This window comes from Apteryx rowi, unplaced genomic scaffold, assembly GCF_003343035.1.
Source record: "Apteryx rowi isolate R43461 unplaced genomic scaffold, aptRow1 scaffold_1, whole genome shotgun sequence".
Classification (NCBI taxonomy): domain Eukaryota; kingdom Metazoa; phylum Chordata; class Aves; order Apterygiformes; family Apterygidae; genus Apteryx; species Apteryx rowi.
This window is the reverse complement of record NW_020447196.1, coordinates 10,578,838-10,594,580: the sequence shown is the minus strand read 5'-3', so window position 1 is coordinate 10,594,580 and position 15,743 is coordinate 10,578,838. Positions and strand designations below refer to the sequence as shown.

The 15,743-nt window shown below is 41.7% G+C and overlaps 1 protein-coding gene across 2 annotated transcripts in view; it reads right to left on the bottom strand.

Moving 5' to 3' along the window:
* GAN (gigaxonin) overlaps positions 1-15,743 on the bottom strand; it is a 35,802-nt gene that overhangs the window by 19,363 nt on the left and 696 nt on the right. The window contains exons 1-3 of one of the 2 annotated variants that reach the window (XR_003252302.1): positions 2,367-2,509; positions 1,148-1,498; positions 450-667 (exon numbers count right to left, since the gene is read on the bottom strand). Coding sequence is in view for 1 of the 2 variants with exons in the window: in XM_026058580.1 (XP_025914365.1) it covers positions 450-667; positions 1,148-1,498; positions 2,367-2,503 (706 nt within the window). In the remaining variant the exon portion in view is untranslated. Of the gene's footprint in view, positions 1-449; positions 668-1,147; positions 1,499-2,366; positions 2,510-15,743 lie in introns of those variants that run through there. The other variant, XM_026058580.1, reaches the window with a different exon arrangement.

Below are 15,743 nucleotides of genomic sequence, written 5' to 3'. Positions count from 1 at the left end.
TGTTTTGTGCTTATTTTGGATAAAATCTATTCAGTTACAAAACACCCACCACTTCCTGAACAGAACAATATGTCCTACTGTAAGCTTTTTTTCTTTTTTTAAATGAACCTCCCTAAGCAAAAGATCYTAAGAATAAAATTAGACTTAGATTGATAACATTTATATGATATTGTACACATATGAAGCAACATGAAAGAGTTTAGTTTTTAAACTTAAAAACTCTATGTTGAATTTAAGAAAATTGTCAAAAATTAACTATTTATTGCTGAATCATTCAAAGGCATTTTAGGTGCAGCTGACCAACCTAAAAACATTCAAATGATAAAGCAAYAAGCACGTACACATTAGATGCACATGTTCTCGTCACGTTGTGTTTTCAGACATGCTGTGAATGCTAGCTGCCTCTACTTTACCACCTGCGACGGCTTGTAACGCCACTCGATACTTACACCCTTTCTTCTCCCCCAACGGTCACTATACACTCGGAGTAACCCCTGGGCTTGAAGGAGGCCAGCATCGCCTCTCCCTGCTGCGGGGGCGTGAGGGGAATGTTGTTGCATTCCTTGACAATCTCCCGTACCAGCGGTTCGCTCATCATCTGCTCACGTAAGTATGCTGCATCTAAGCCCGAAACCCACACTGCTGACATAACATCCTTCATGTGAACCTGCAGAATGAGATAAACGGAAGAATATTGCCAACACTTCACAAAACAGCACTAATGCACTCGTACATACAGAAACTTCTGCATCGATCAAAACTTGAAGAGTATTTTTGGTATCTGGAAGCAATAACAAAATCTTTATCACAATGCTAAGAAAACAGATGAAGTCTTCAAAGTTTCGCTGAAGAGGTACTACTTGCTTTCTCTCTACAAAAACAAGTTGATACCATTAATGCCAAAAAAAGCAAAATTTTTACTTAATGTCTATTAGAAGACAACATCATAACACAGCAGGTAATACATGCCAAGCATAGCTTTCGTGCTTTTACTGCCATGCCCTCATCTGCATTTCTGACAAAATTCAATTAATTCTGTGAATGCAACAGCAGCCCTGAAAGACATATCTATTTTAAGCTCCCACCAATTAAAATATACACAGTTATTTGAGTCATATTCAAAAAACAAACTCTTTGCTATCCTTACCTTTCTTGATTCTGCATCATGAGAAATCCACCTAATCACCGCTTCAAAGACGTATCTTTCATTTCCAACATTGAGCTTTTCCATTGACAGCACTTCTTTCAGTTTTTTTGGAGTCAGTTCCAAGAATTCCTCTGTGCTGCTGACATCTCGAAAGTGAGTTTCCAGATACTCTGAGGCAAGGTAGTGAACATGATGCAAACAATAGTGTAGTGCAAAGTCCCGAATACCAATACAGTTCTCAGCAGCTATACAACCTTCTAAAAACTCACAGCAGAGAGCTTTTAAATCTGTAAGCAGCAGGAGATCAGCTGCCTGTACCACATCTTGGATAGTTTCTTCATTTAGCCTGATCTGCAAGAATTAATTTAGAAGTTATAGCTACTATCACTCATTGCTACATGAGATGTCCACATTCATAACACTCATTCTCAGCGGCTGAAAAATTGAGCATTAATGCCAATATAAAATTTATGAGAAATAGATGCGATTACTGCACATTTATAAATGAACAGAGGACTGGAAAGGCATTAACTAAACAGAAGGTATTTGCAGAATTTTGTGCCTGAAGGAACAATGAAATTACTAATCTAATCTGAGAACCTAAAACGAATTTGGGGCRGGGGAGGAACATACCCAGAAAAGAACTCTCATCTGCCTTTTTTTTTTCTGCTGAAAGTTAAACTAATTCAGCAATCTCAACCTGGCTCCGAATAGACTGGACACACCAGCGATAAGTCCCGCTAAAACCAATGAAACAAAGATTGACCCAGACTGAACAGGCATGCTGTCACCAACAAGAGGCCAAAAAACTGGACATTATGGGGTCAGCAAGGAAGGATGCCTGATGTACTGCCATATGCAAGTTCAGTGATGGGGTCTTAATCTCCATCGCTACCAACCCAGTTTATCTTTTACCATTCTGAAAGACTGCATGCTTTAACTTAGGTTACTGGAGATATTCAGTTTTAAAACAAGCATTTGACACTAAATCTTTTAAAGGGTCCTCCCCTACTGTACCAGAAAAACAGCAAAAGGGCTCCTGAAATGCTTACTGTCTTTTTCATATGCAAAGCCCGAGTATGATTTACTGCTTTATAGAAAAAAATTTATCAAAGTTTAAAAGCAAGATTCTCAATAGGTTTATCTTTCTGCATAGCACTGTTAAAACTTTATTTTGCTGAAAAATTCCATTTCTGTCTAGTTCTTTTTAATACCATACCTGCCCACTGAAGATGTAATCTAGTATCTCTTTCATGATATCAACAGAAATCCCTTCAAGTTCAATCTTGTATGTTGAGCCATCATCTTTTGGAGGATTATAGTTCAATTTCGTTCTGAGGAAGGAAAAAAAAGAAGCCTAAAAAAGAGCTCATGACCGAGCACAGCATTTTTTTTCCTTTAGAAAACAGCAAGCAAGCTACAGATCACTTCAGCCATAACAGATACGTTAAAACCCTGCAACATAATTTGAAAATTCTCTCTCTTGATTTAGGACAAAAAGGCTGCATTTAAAGTCTCTAATATTGCTCATCACATTTCCAGACTGAACAATTCCATGAGCTTTGCAAACTTTTCTTGGCATCAAAGAGTCTAAGTAACTTTTTCCTGGCTCGTTCATCACAGGCATTCAAAAACTTCAACCAGAACTTAGTCACAGGGTACTGCTGATGGATGAAACCAAGGATTTGCTTTGGTAATAATGAAACACCCCCCCCCCCCCAAAAAAAAAAACCAAAAACCCACTTTACTAAAAAAAAAATCATTATAATGAGCAGACGTGATCAGAATCTACACTGGCAGCACAGATATTTTGATTGCATTACTATTTTGTGTAGTTTATGATGTTATCAGCCTATCATTATATCTGGCCGCAACTGAACTGCACGCTCACAGTTCTAGGAAATAGACTATATTCTGCTGAATCAAGCTTTAAACATTCATCTAAACCACTGGTCATTTCAAATAAATAAATAAGTGTCAGGAAGAGTTTGATGTCCTTTTGAACAGAACGAAGAACTGGGGGGAATGAGATGGGGAGCTAATGCCGCAGCAGCAGAGCTGGCTTTCCAGCACGTTAGCACAGACACTTTTCCAGGAACAAGCACTCTGAGCATTCAGAAACACCGTCCGCCAGCCCAGTAAGAACTGCCACCAGAGCTGCGGGATGATAATTCTGAACACCTGCTTTCACACTTTAAGGAACTAAGAATACAACATAAAAGGACCAGAAAATTTGGTTTCACTGCCTCATTATATCACTATATAGACTTAAATAAAAGCCTTTAAAAACATTTTCATATTCATTTGAATATATTTCTTCCATATAATTAGCTTCTGAATGTGAAAAGCAGTGGCTTAGCTAAGCTGCAAATGTCTTAATTAGTCACTGCTGTCCGCTATCCTTACATTGAGTAACGACATAAATATGATCTAAGAGCCAGATTCTGCTTCACTTACTCAGACTTGGAATAAATTAGTTTCTCACAAAGATAGACACTGCTCCCATTAAATAATATCCTAGTCTACTGCAAGTGATTTCAAAGTATGAATAATCATGGTAATTTTAGCCCCTAAGTCAGTCATATTTGTGGACTTATTTTCTCATGGCTTTTCTAAGCTGCAAAAGATCCATCTCCAGTTATCTGGACACTCTCAGATTTAACACTATTCCAATTCATGTATATGACTAAGCTGTCTGAAGCTAAGCTTTTTCATTCCATATTTGTACAGCACCTAGCACAAGTTATACAAATAACAGTGTTAACAACAACATAATTTGAATTAGTCCTTTTTTATTTTTCCCCCTAACACTTGGAAGAAGATTAATTAAATACATTGTGTGGGACTTACAGTAAAGCACAGGCTACATTAACAGAAACAGATCTGTGACTTGTCAGTTGAAAGCCTCTAAGCTGAAGAGAGAGTTCCAGCAATACCGTACAACTTGTATCTCAGCTTGCTCCAGCCTCCCCCAAGCGCTAGCACGCAGCACGCGGAATACGTACATTTTCCATGCCTGCAAGCACACACGCACACAACGCAAGTGCGTGTTCTGAACTCTAACACTGCTTTGATTTAATCACTGTGTCTTTATACAGATTTTCAAGTCTATCCAAACAAAATATCTCAGCTTTATGTATGCTAATTATAGTTGAGTTTTGGGTTTCTCCACTTTTAACAGAGGCTACATCTTGTTTCCTGGAATGAAATTCCATTTTCTGTTACTTGAGAATTTTTATGTTAAAGATCTGCAGCATCCTTCTAGGAATTACCAGAAAAAAGATACAGCGAGCTGGGATATGATCTGACAGGGGCAGGGACCCAGCGGTACCTGCACAGGTACTTCAAGGGTATTTCAAGGCATTGCGGGTTTTAAACCAGATGCAAGGCACAGGATAAACAAGTTGCTTGCCAGCACTAATGGGCAGATTAGTGTAAGGACTGGCGATGTTTATCATTAACTTTCATCTTCGCATCTCCTGTACACACCCAAGCTAAATCACCTCCTTGCATGGACTTTACGCAGACGCCTCCTAGAAACAAGCACGTGTTGTTCAGAGTTTTGGGCCTAACCAGTTATCAGCCTAGATGCTCCAATTGCTGTGTATTATTTTAGGCCACAACTGTTTATCTGAAGGAGGGCGGGGGGGAAAGCATTGATGTCAACCAAAAAATACAAACACTTTGGGGGTGTGGGGGGGAAAACAACCTTGAGAACATCATACTTTTCTTTCTAAAAGAAAACATGCAAATCCCAGCAAATCCCAAGTTACTCATGGACAAATACTCACATCATACAAATGCAACTTGGTTAGCTTCAAACTGAACTTTGTTCCTATCACCTGTCCTGAGAAACGGTAGCTCCCTCACCTATCGGTCATACATCTTTAACTTTTTAACTAATAAGTTACTAGGTTCTCCCTTTTGACAGGGAGATTTCCAGACCACGGCGCAAGAACCAGTCCCCAGCGGCAGCTGGAGGTGCTCCTTGCAGCTTAAATCGGCACTGCGAGACGGCTACGGGCTGACGGGAGGAGAGGAGAGAAGGAAAAACAAAACAAAAAGGTGAATAAAGGGATGTATTATAAGTAGGTTTAGGGCTGAGAAGGTTAAAAAAAGATTAAGATAAAATTGCGAGGCCAGTGTGGAAGTGTTTGGTAAGAAAGCGGGAGGAGGAGGAAGGAGGGCGGATGTAAGGAGGGAAAGGAGACGCCGCCTCTTGCATCACCCGCTATCAGCTGCCATCAGCACCCACTCCCACGCCTCGCTAGTGAACTGAAGTTTGGGCACCCTTGTCGTAATACACGCAACAGAGAAGAAAGTTTCCAAACGTGTTTGTTCCCAGGTCAGATGAGACGGGAGCGGACAGCAGGTCACAAAAAGCTGGTTTAACTGTGGTTCTCTAGCAAATTCCACTTCAGAAGAACAGTTCCAAACTTAGAGAGGTTTTTCGACCTCCCTTCCCTCCCAGGAAAGGGCATTTCCTTTCCCCGTTCTGCTCTTCTCCGCAGTGATTTATTCAGACTAGGATTTGCACGGCCGAAACTGGAAGTGGAAATCACCAGACTGACACGCAGAGATCTGCCCAACCGCAGGACGACTGCTTCCAATGCCGGCACCAGAGCTGCTCCCTCTGCACGGCGTTTCCAGTTGCCAAACCACAGGAGGAAAGGCTGCCTCAGTCTTCCTTAATGCAGATGAAAGATGAAAACATCAAGAAYTAGAAGGAAAAAGAACCTCACAGCCGACCAGAAAAGTTATTACCTGGGAGCAGAGCGCACTTGACTAAGAGATGCATACGCAGCGGGGAGGAGCTGGAGAGAGGAAAACAAGCAAACTACCCCCAAAATTCCTTCGTCCCGTTTTCTTAAGTCATTTAATTTTCAACAGCTTGACTCTGTCCTTTAAGCACTTTAGAAATGTGTTTTCGCTTTTTCAGTTAAGTTTACCACCATAAGACAAAATTGCTTCCGATTTATACAGGAGCATAAATCAAATGTTCTACAAAAACAGCCCAAGAATTATGAAATCTCTTATACCTGTCAGGAAAACAGCTTGGCATATACCTGCCAGGAAAACAACTGTGGTATTACAGACACGCAAATTTAGACTCTGCTCTTCCACCTCACTTAAGGAATACAGTCTCAATGAGTCATCTGAAATGTCACTGCATAAGGCAGTAGGAAGGAAAAAATTCAAGTAGCTCCTCTGCAAAGGTAACTAACAACCGGAGCAAGGCAAATCATTAAAATGAAAATAAGGACTAAAGAACAAGTTTTGATATTGTTAGGAGTCACAATTCACATCTAACAGCATAAAACTGGTCAAAAACAGATTCAAATCTTAAAAAAAAAAAAAGATAAATTTAAAACTGTCCAAAGTTCTTAGTCAAATTAAGTCAGATCTCCAACTTGCCTTTTTTTTTTTAAAACACTTTTTTTTTTAAACCAAGATGCAAGCAAGGCCCGTTCAGAAAAGGGCCTTGTGCCTGAAAACTTGTTTTATCTTTTACAGCTGACCTCGGGGGGGGGGGGGAATAAAAAACAAAATGAAAGACAAAACAAAGGACTCAAACACCACATATAAGGTTTGCTTTCCCAACTGAGTCAGACATAATTCTGTGGGAATAGTTTTGTCTTTAAAGTCTCTACCTTACATGCAAACTGTTATGGAAAGATAACCTAATGTATTTCTACAACAGTGACATAAGAAAACAACAGTATAGTTCTTGGAATGCTTTAATCCTTAGAGCGCTGGTATATTTGTACCTAATCAGGTAAAGAAAACACATCTGCCAAGATTACACCCTCATAAAAGAGTATACTCCAGACCACATTCACCTCAAGTGGGTTTGCAATATTTACAGTCAACAGTAATTGGAAAATCTGGGAGACAGAGCCAGTTGCTTTGGTTTTGATACCTGACAATGAGAAAAGAGCAGAGGTTAAAATAAATCAAAACTTTCTGCACTGCAAGGATGGGAAAAGTAGCCAACAATGCAGTTCCACTGACCTGCTTATAAAGCTGTAGTACCGTGTCCGAAACAAAACTTCAAGAGACAAGAGGGAAATATCTTTAATTTGGAAAGACAGCTTCTTTCAAAAGGAATGATTTTGCTCCAAGCAGACTAACCATAAGGGCCAATGCACGCTAGCGAAGCCTTGCCAATACGGTAGTAAATCTTAGGACTGAAGCAGCAAAACAACCCTTCCAAGTCAAAGAGAGTAATACAGTCATTTTGCTAATATACCCTTTATCTGCACCACTATTTTGGCCTTCTCGGGAGAGCATTTTAAAAAGAAGTCACACCTCTAACCAAAGTTACCAGCAAAGACATGCACTGAGACTAAAACATGCTCGCAGTTGTGACTCAGGCCCAAGCTAGAACGGGATCACTATCAAACATTAGGGAGCACCAAAAACAGCAAGTCAGTATTTCGAGTTTTTGCATCAATAAGGAGAAAACTTAAAAATTCTGGTTTCAATGCAAACACCATTAATTTAGTCTCCTAATTTGGGCTTCCTTATGTGGGTTCACGAGTCTTACTTGTCTGCCTTTATACCTGCAACACTTTTCTCCCATCAAGGCTGGTCTTTCTGCATGCAAACAAATAAATAATAAACATATCGTTAAATAGGTCAGACACAAAAACATGATGCAGCATTTTACCCCACCCTCTCCCCTCCTCCAAAAAGATATTTTACAACCAAATCAGTAGGTTTTCTTTGAGGTCGCACCCTGGCCTTTAGCAGCAGGCATAAAAGGCTGTCTTCACCACACCCTGCGAAGAGTGCCAGCTTTCAGGGTATTTTGGCTATGCCTCTCTTTTTAAGATTATCTGTAACTGCAACTTCAGGTCTCAAGGCAAAACAGTTCACTTAGCTCAGCATAAAAAACTGGAGAAGTCGCCTAGCTTTGTTTAAGAGGAACAATGACTAGGAACAACTTAAAGTTTTCAACGGACAGAAAAATCAAGAGTCAGCCAAAATTTCAAGTCAGCCGCAGTAGAAAAAAAGAACAAAGCAATTCCTTCCACAGCAGCAGAGGGCAGGTGTCCAGGGCTCATGGGCTTTGCTCAAAGAGCTTGTTTACCCCGAAAATCTGAAGCGACTCTTGATTACACTGATCTCATCCGGAGTTAGATTATAATCTAAATGAGATCTACTCCCAACCAGCACGTCTTGCCTAAACACGCGAGTTAGCCATAAGTAGAACACACGCTCAACTAACATGGTCCCCACCAACGGCCTCTCGGAGCTTCTAAGCAACAGTACGTATCACCTAAATTTACTTTGTTTTTTTTAGCCAACTTAAGGAGGAAAAAAAAAAAGAGAAAGAAATTCTTAAAAAATTGTAGCAGCTCAGATTACCAACAAGTCACAAACACAAGCAATGCAGAGGAGTCGGCTGCTGGGCACCGATGGCTTAAGCCAGACACCTCGCCTGCCGCGCGAAGCAAAGCCTACGCCTGCAGCTGATGGAGCTGATTCAGCTCTCGTCACACAAAGCACAGATTTACGATGTGCCTTCTTATATAAGAAGCACCTTTTACAACACGACACTTCTGGGACAGGTTTGTGGATGTACCTTCTTATATAAGAAATACCTTTTGAAACGCGGCACTTTTGTGCCATTGAATTTGGAAAGGGTTTGTTTTGTTTTTAACATCTAATAGCCCTTTTCCTTAGCAGGCAGCAAGCTAGCTAACTGGTCAGAGCATCTTYTCAGTAAACTAAATCAGTACGACACTTGTGACATTTCTGTGCTTCATAGGATGCTCAAGTTCACTCACTAATAGATGATTCATCAGACTTTCACTCCACATCAGCTGAAAATTATAAGCAACTTTCTACTAACAGTACTGCTATGTCTATCAGGTAGCAGGTTGGAACCATGACTTCCAAGGAGGGCATTTCTGGAATACAGCTTTAAATCAAGAACTGAACATTATCTTACTTGAAAATGTTTCCTGTCAAGTTAACTCTGCTTTTAAATTTATTTAAATGTTTTCTTAAAAGGAAGAAGTACTGCAACACGCCCACATTGTTGAATCTGCGATTAAAAATATTAAAGAATGTAGTGCTGTGTAACATCTCTAATAACCTAAACACTTCTGTGACTTACTGAAATCACATTCGGAAAACATCAATGAACTTGCTAAGAAAACTTTATCAGGTCTTTACACCACATCTTGTTCTTTACACCTCATCTTGTTCTTGCAGCACACAGAAGAAAAACGCATCAGGGTAACTAGGATTTCCACAACTGCTAGGAAGAAAGAAGCAGAACACCTAAAATTAAAGCRTGTGCGTAATACTGTAGGACAGCCAGAAGAGGTAACAAGCACTGTTTCTGTGTGAACCCAACTGAGGAAAGCACCAAACTCTAAATACACTGGGAGCTGGAAAACTGAGGTCTGCAAGACTGCAGGGAAAAGTGATGGCCAGCCAAGAAGAAAAAGGAAACAGAAGTATGGATTTCACCAACACAAGAAATGAGCCAAGAATCTACAACTCGGAGTACTAAATGTGTCCATAAACAATAACAACAGTTGTATTAGGCAGCTTAAAGTTGTTCAGGTGGTATAAACCAACATGCCTCAGGACATAAAATAGTCGCTAAGTACCTGGAGTTAGGAACTTACTTCCTTGATAGGCAACGAATAATTTCAGAGCTGTCCAAACAGTGATTTTTTTGTTCCTTTTCTTGGCTATATTCAGCAGCAGCAAAGACGAAATAGGGGGCACAACCCATACTCCAGCGTGGCAGCACACAGGCAGTGCTGCGCTAGCAGGACTCAGGGAGAGCTTTACACCAYGGATGAAACGAGAAGTCTGAACGAGCAGAGCGCCAAGAAGAGATGAATTCTGCAAGACGGTCAAACACGTAATTCTCACATTTGCTAGTCCTCATTCGCAGCCGGGACCAACGCAAGCAAAACGGATCCAACCAACCAAGTGCCCAGACTGCTCAGCTCTCCACATTCCTTTCTCCAGGCAAATCGGCACTTCCACAACAGCCCTGCTCCAGCCACAAAACACTCTCGAGCATGCAAGAAAAATGATTAATAGAAATGTCCTCTTAAAAATACAGATTTTGCCAAACAAGACAATTAACACAGGCGTAAAGGCTACCTAGAGAGTATCAATTACCCAGACATCCCAAAAATCTCCATTCCGCCACACCTCTTTCCACCCCAGCTTGCCTCTCAAAGCACGCACGTACAGAACTGTGTCTCCAGACGGCGCACAGCYGCCCCGCTTCATCTCGGAGTCCTCCCATGCAGCCAAGACGCCCCCGTCTCCCCTTTTCCCCAAGCTGGACGCACAGAAGACGCCCAGCCGTATTTGCTTTCTGTTCCGAGCTGGGCAAGAGCCTTTTTGCTTCCTTCCTTCAGGCCATCTTTTAGGGGCCTGTTAGAACAGGAATATAACTAACAACTCCCCATGCAAGCCTGGTACAGCACTTTTTAAACCCCTCTCGTAAGCTCCTAGCAAACCCTCGTCGCTGCTGCCCCTCGGTTACTCGCTCAGACCTAACACACACCAAAGCCCTTCTCCCGAGTTATGCCACGTATGCAGAGCTTCTGCACTTGGCCGCTATTTGGATTTACTGCTTCTCAAAGTCAGAGAGGCTTTACAAAGAGTGACTAATTCGGATATCGCTAAAGCATCACAGGCGACACCTCAGTTCCATGGGGAAAATGCTCCCTATTTAAAAAAAAACAAAAACAAACCAAAAAACCCCCCCACAGCTTTAAAAGCTGGAAGGAAAATCTGGCCTGCTGATTTGTCCAAACTTCATACAAGAGTTCAAACTGTCACAGCAACCTGCACAGTTCCCAGGAAACTGGCACAAATTTCTCATAAAAAATTGTGAATGCAGCATGGCTGCAAACCCTCCGGGATGAGGGGTCACCACAGCCTCTGGCTCTGGGGGCACGCAGGGACGCGGAGAGCGAGAGCAGACTCGCGCCTTTGACCTGAAACAAGCACAGAACGGTTCAGCTAAATCACTTGAGAAAACAAGGTCCCGCTTACCAAAGTACCTCCCGACTTTAACAGCAGTTTATTAGTGATTTCAGTATCAGTCACAAATAGACAGTTCTGGAACACCGTTTAAAAGGTCTTTTTATAAACGCCAGCATAAATTGAACAAATGGCTAGCGGGAAATGAGCAGCAGAAGCAACTAGCACACGTTGGCTTCTGCCTCGTGCTGTTACCGCTGTCAGACGGGACCGTTGTGGGAAAAAACCTGCCCAGTGGCCAAGCCCAGCTCTCCCACAAAGCCGAAGCCGCAGACTACATGTCACATCCCACCTTTCACACCAGGGCTTAGCAACGCTCACGTAGATTTACACAACAAAGAAGCTTTACTCATCTGCCTTCTCAGGGACTCGTGACAACTCAAAACACTACAAGTGAACAGCGCTTGGAGGAAAGGAACACGGATATGGTGACAGAGAGCACTTCCAAGCAGGGCTCCCCTGAAGTTTGCTGCGGCAATGGCAGAGGGCACAGTTTTCTGGTTGGGCAAGGGTCTTACAACATCATCCGGTCTACAAGGTTCAGGGGGCGTCAGAAAGTTGAACTGCACAAGTAAGAACATGTAAATGCTGTCGTATTACTTCTCACCAAAGCCAATTTAGAAAAGAGTACAGCTTTTTTTTTTTTTTTTAAAGTAAATGGAAAACAATGTGAACTTAATTTTGCATTTTCCAGGTAAGCAAAATAAAGCCCCACCCCAAAAGAGAGATGAAAATATAGTAGTAGATCCTTTACTAAGTTCGGAGAGCMTCGTAGAACAGTATTGCATACATATATCCACCTGTAATCTGTTCATGTGTATGTGTGAAAATAAAACATGCTGAGATAACAAAAAACCTTCATTTAATTTCAAATACTGTGCTAAAGACAGAAGAACAGGACAATCACTGTGTAACATTAAGTTTGTCTAAGAAGTTGAGTTCAGACATTCTCCTTGTTAAAACAGTTCTTCTGAGCACCCTGCTACATAGGCCGGCAGATAGYATGCTACCAAATTATTAAGAGCTGCAAGCTTCAGCCGGCCACAAACTACTCATGCTAGRCAGCAACAGACCTGTTAGGAGGAGAACATTTGCTCCTACTGTTGAGGATACCAGGAATACTTGGACCAAATCTACCCTATAAAAGGTTTGCGGATATATGCCGCTACTTATGCCAAACTTCCAAGTGTAAACACTTTACCCTGCCAAAAGCACTCTTACGCCAGTATAATTCACACTAGGTTCACAAATGAAATAAGTTAAAACCAACAGAAACACAGCTTGGGCAGTAGAATTTTGTCTGCATTAGGGATACTGCCAGGACAAAAACTGTGTTTGGGGGAAAAAAAAAGTGCAGTCTTCTGGCTGATTTGTTACAGCATGGAAAAAACATAGGCTAATCTGGCTCCAATTTAACTTCTCTGGGATACAGAGCCATATCCTGTTGAGCCAAACCACGCTTTGTCTTAGGGCAGCGTCTTCATTTGGGTTCTCCTGTTCTCAGGCTCAGGAACAGACCACAAGATGTTAGAGATATGCAGGGAGATTTCTGGTTTTTGTAAGCGGCAGGATTTGCTCCAGGGGCACGCAAAGGGATGAGATAAGCCTGCACGTATAAGGCAGTTCTGTGGGAATTCACACAACCGCCCAAGACCTCACTGCCCTCACAGCTGCAAGGGACTTGGCATTAAGCAGTTGTGGCAAGACCTCAAGAATCAAAGTACCATGAAAATTAAAGTCTTACTGGTACCACAGACAGCAAATTTATTCATAAATCCAGCAGCTTTTTTCCATACTTGCAGCAGCTAGCCTATGGAGCAGAAAGACAGATGGGACCTGCAACACTGGTAGAACCACCGTGTGCTGCTGCTTCATCTTCACGTCCTCCCTCCTCTTCTCTCAGAAGCTGCCATTTCTGAGCTCCGTGGAGAATCCAGTTGCCAAATAACTAGAGGGGAACCACATCACTCTAATTTACAAGTGCCCTAGTCGCAGCTAGCCAGCCAAACCACCTCCATGCACAACCAAAAACAGGTAGCGCTCCTCTCTGCGGCTGCACAAATCCCTCAGCGCACAGACTCCGCTCACACCCAAGCCGCCCCCTCAGAAGGTCCCACGCTTACCTCTTTTCCCACTCACACCCTAAACTAGGCGTTCGTGCAAGTCCTGCAGGGCTTCTCAGCTTGCCCACCAGCTTGTCCCCAGTCAGAGCACACAGAGACATAGGCAGAAAGAGAAGACAGGGCGCCAACTGATCCCGCCGCTGCCTCACTGCTAAGCGCGCATTTCCCATACCCACTCACTTTTCTACCCAATAATTTTTCTGAAATTAGTTACTAGATTTTCTGAGCTTTATATTGGAATTTTCAACCGAAAGCAATCTAAATTAATTTTCACTTGGAGACTTAAACAGACTCTGGTACCAAAGCATGCTTTGGAATCATCTAGCCTTCAAATACATACAACATAAGATTCATGAGTCTCCTCTAATAACTTTTTACATAAAAAAAAGTTAGTCATTTTATAAAAAAAACAACACTCAAAAGAAACAGGACTAAATATTTGCAGAAACTAGGGACAGGCTAAAGGTGATTTTTATCTCTAAAAAGATCCACTGAAATGTTAATTTTGTCTTAGAAACTTAATTCTCCAATATCAGCAACCTACCTGACCAATTCTACCCAATAGGAAGAGCAACTGGAATAAGAAAGAGATTCTGGAGTGCTGGAAAGAAGGGAGACAAGCAGCACAGGTAAAAATTAGGCTCTGCAAAGGTAGGCAAGACAGACGTGTTTCTTAATGTGCCATAGAAAGAATATCGGTATGTGTTATTTATGGTTCACTACCTGTTGTAAGTCCAAGGGAAAAAAAAAATGAGTAAGCTTAAAAAAAAGAAAAGATATTTATATATTAATACATGTAACCTACATTCACACATAGTTAATGAGTTCCTTGATGGGATGTGAACCTGCACAATTTTAAGTTTAAAACAACCACAACTCTAATGACTGTTTTGTTGTTATTAATGTAGTTACGTCTGGCTTTCTGACTCTTCACATACACTTTATTAGCTCATGTTTCCCAGTACATTTTTCAGAGATGAATGACTAAGTGCAATACTTATAGAAGAAATTCTGTGAAAAAGATCTTTTCTTTAGAATAATTTATGGTATCTTTTAATTAAGTAGCCTTTTTCATAGCAAAAGGCTGCACAGTTCATGTAAATCCATATGATAATTATAGTAGAGTAGCAGTTTTTCCARGAATATGGCCTCTTTCCATCTAAATCAAACCTTTCTTCTCAGCCACGGAGTCTTTGTTAGGACACTAACTTCAGATAGGGCACAGGGCCATCTAAAGYATTCGTAATGATGATCAACAAGCTAAAAACATCCTGGCATTTTGAAGAGTATTGGATCAACTGCTCGTATTTATTTTGACCTCATGTCTCCGATGAGCCTTTCACCACAGTCTTCCAGAACTGCTTCTTAAGACAAGAACTGAAAAAAATGACTTAGTACTTCAGCTTTTTGGTGTCATTTTCAAATCCTTGTGGCTCTTCTAATTTTGGTGAATTTTATTTCATTTTACTCTTCAGCCCTGCTAGCTGATGCATAATGCTAGTCTGTGTATTACAGAAAAATCAGGCCTAGATTTTAACTTAAAAGGTCAGAAAACTGTTCCTTTAAGTCTGCCCATTACTGACATCCAGTTAAAAGTTAATCACCAACTTTACATGCTATTCATTCTTAGGTTATTTTTATACTTTAAGAATGCTGAAGCTCTACAATCATCACAACTACAATCATCACCCAAAAATATCATATTGCCTGAAAGATCATAGAACCACAAGGCAGAAGTCTGCTACAGCCTTATGATAATCCTAAGTTTACGTGAAACTGAAAGGTCTGCTCCTTCTTCACGTGCTAAGACAAAATACCTGTCTTCATTACCTGCAAATGGTAGGACCTTTAAAAAAAAAAAAAGAAAAGAAAGAAAACCACCAGCACCACTATGGAATTCACCCCCACACATTTCATTTACTCTCTCGAATACGCAGATAGGTACTATAAAAATCTTCCCATTGGGGTACACTTTTGCTATTTTATGCCACAGGAGTCTTCGCTGCTGAGTGTACAAGGAAAGCTGACGGTGCTGTCCCGGAGCTCTCCGGAAAAAGGTTTCCCTGGAAGTTTAGCCCAGGACAGGCGGCGTGGGGCCAGCCCCGACACCGTGACCGTGCTGAACGTCGTCGGCGCCCCCAGCACCGGCGGCTGCGCTGAGCACGGTGTGGCCTGCACGTGCTGCTGGCACCCGCTGCCAAGAACAGCCAGCTCCGCTGCCACAGACCTGGTTTGACACCGCTGGCGATTTCTGAGGTATGTTTGTATATGCTGCAAGGGCACAGAGGAAAAGGAGATGGGACGAACCCGTTTTTTTTAAACTTAAAGAGGGATGTGCTTCAGAATCCGTCCCCACTGCCTGGAGCCTTACGGACTGCTAAAAAACACTCAAAAAGAGAAACCAGACCCGAAGCGCGGACCTCCCGGGGAGCCCCGGCCGCCGC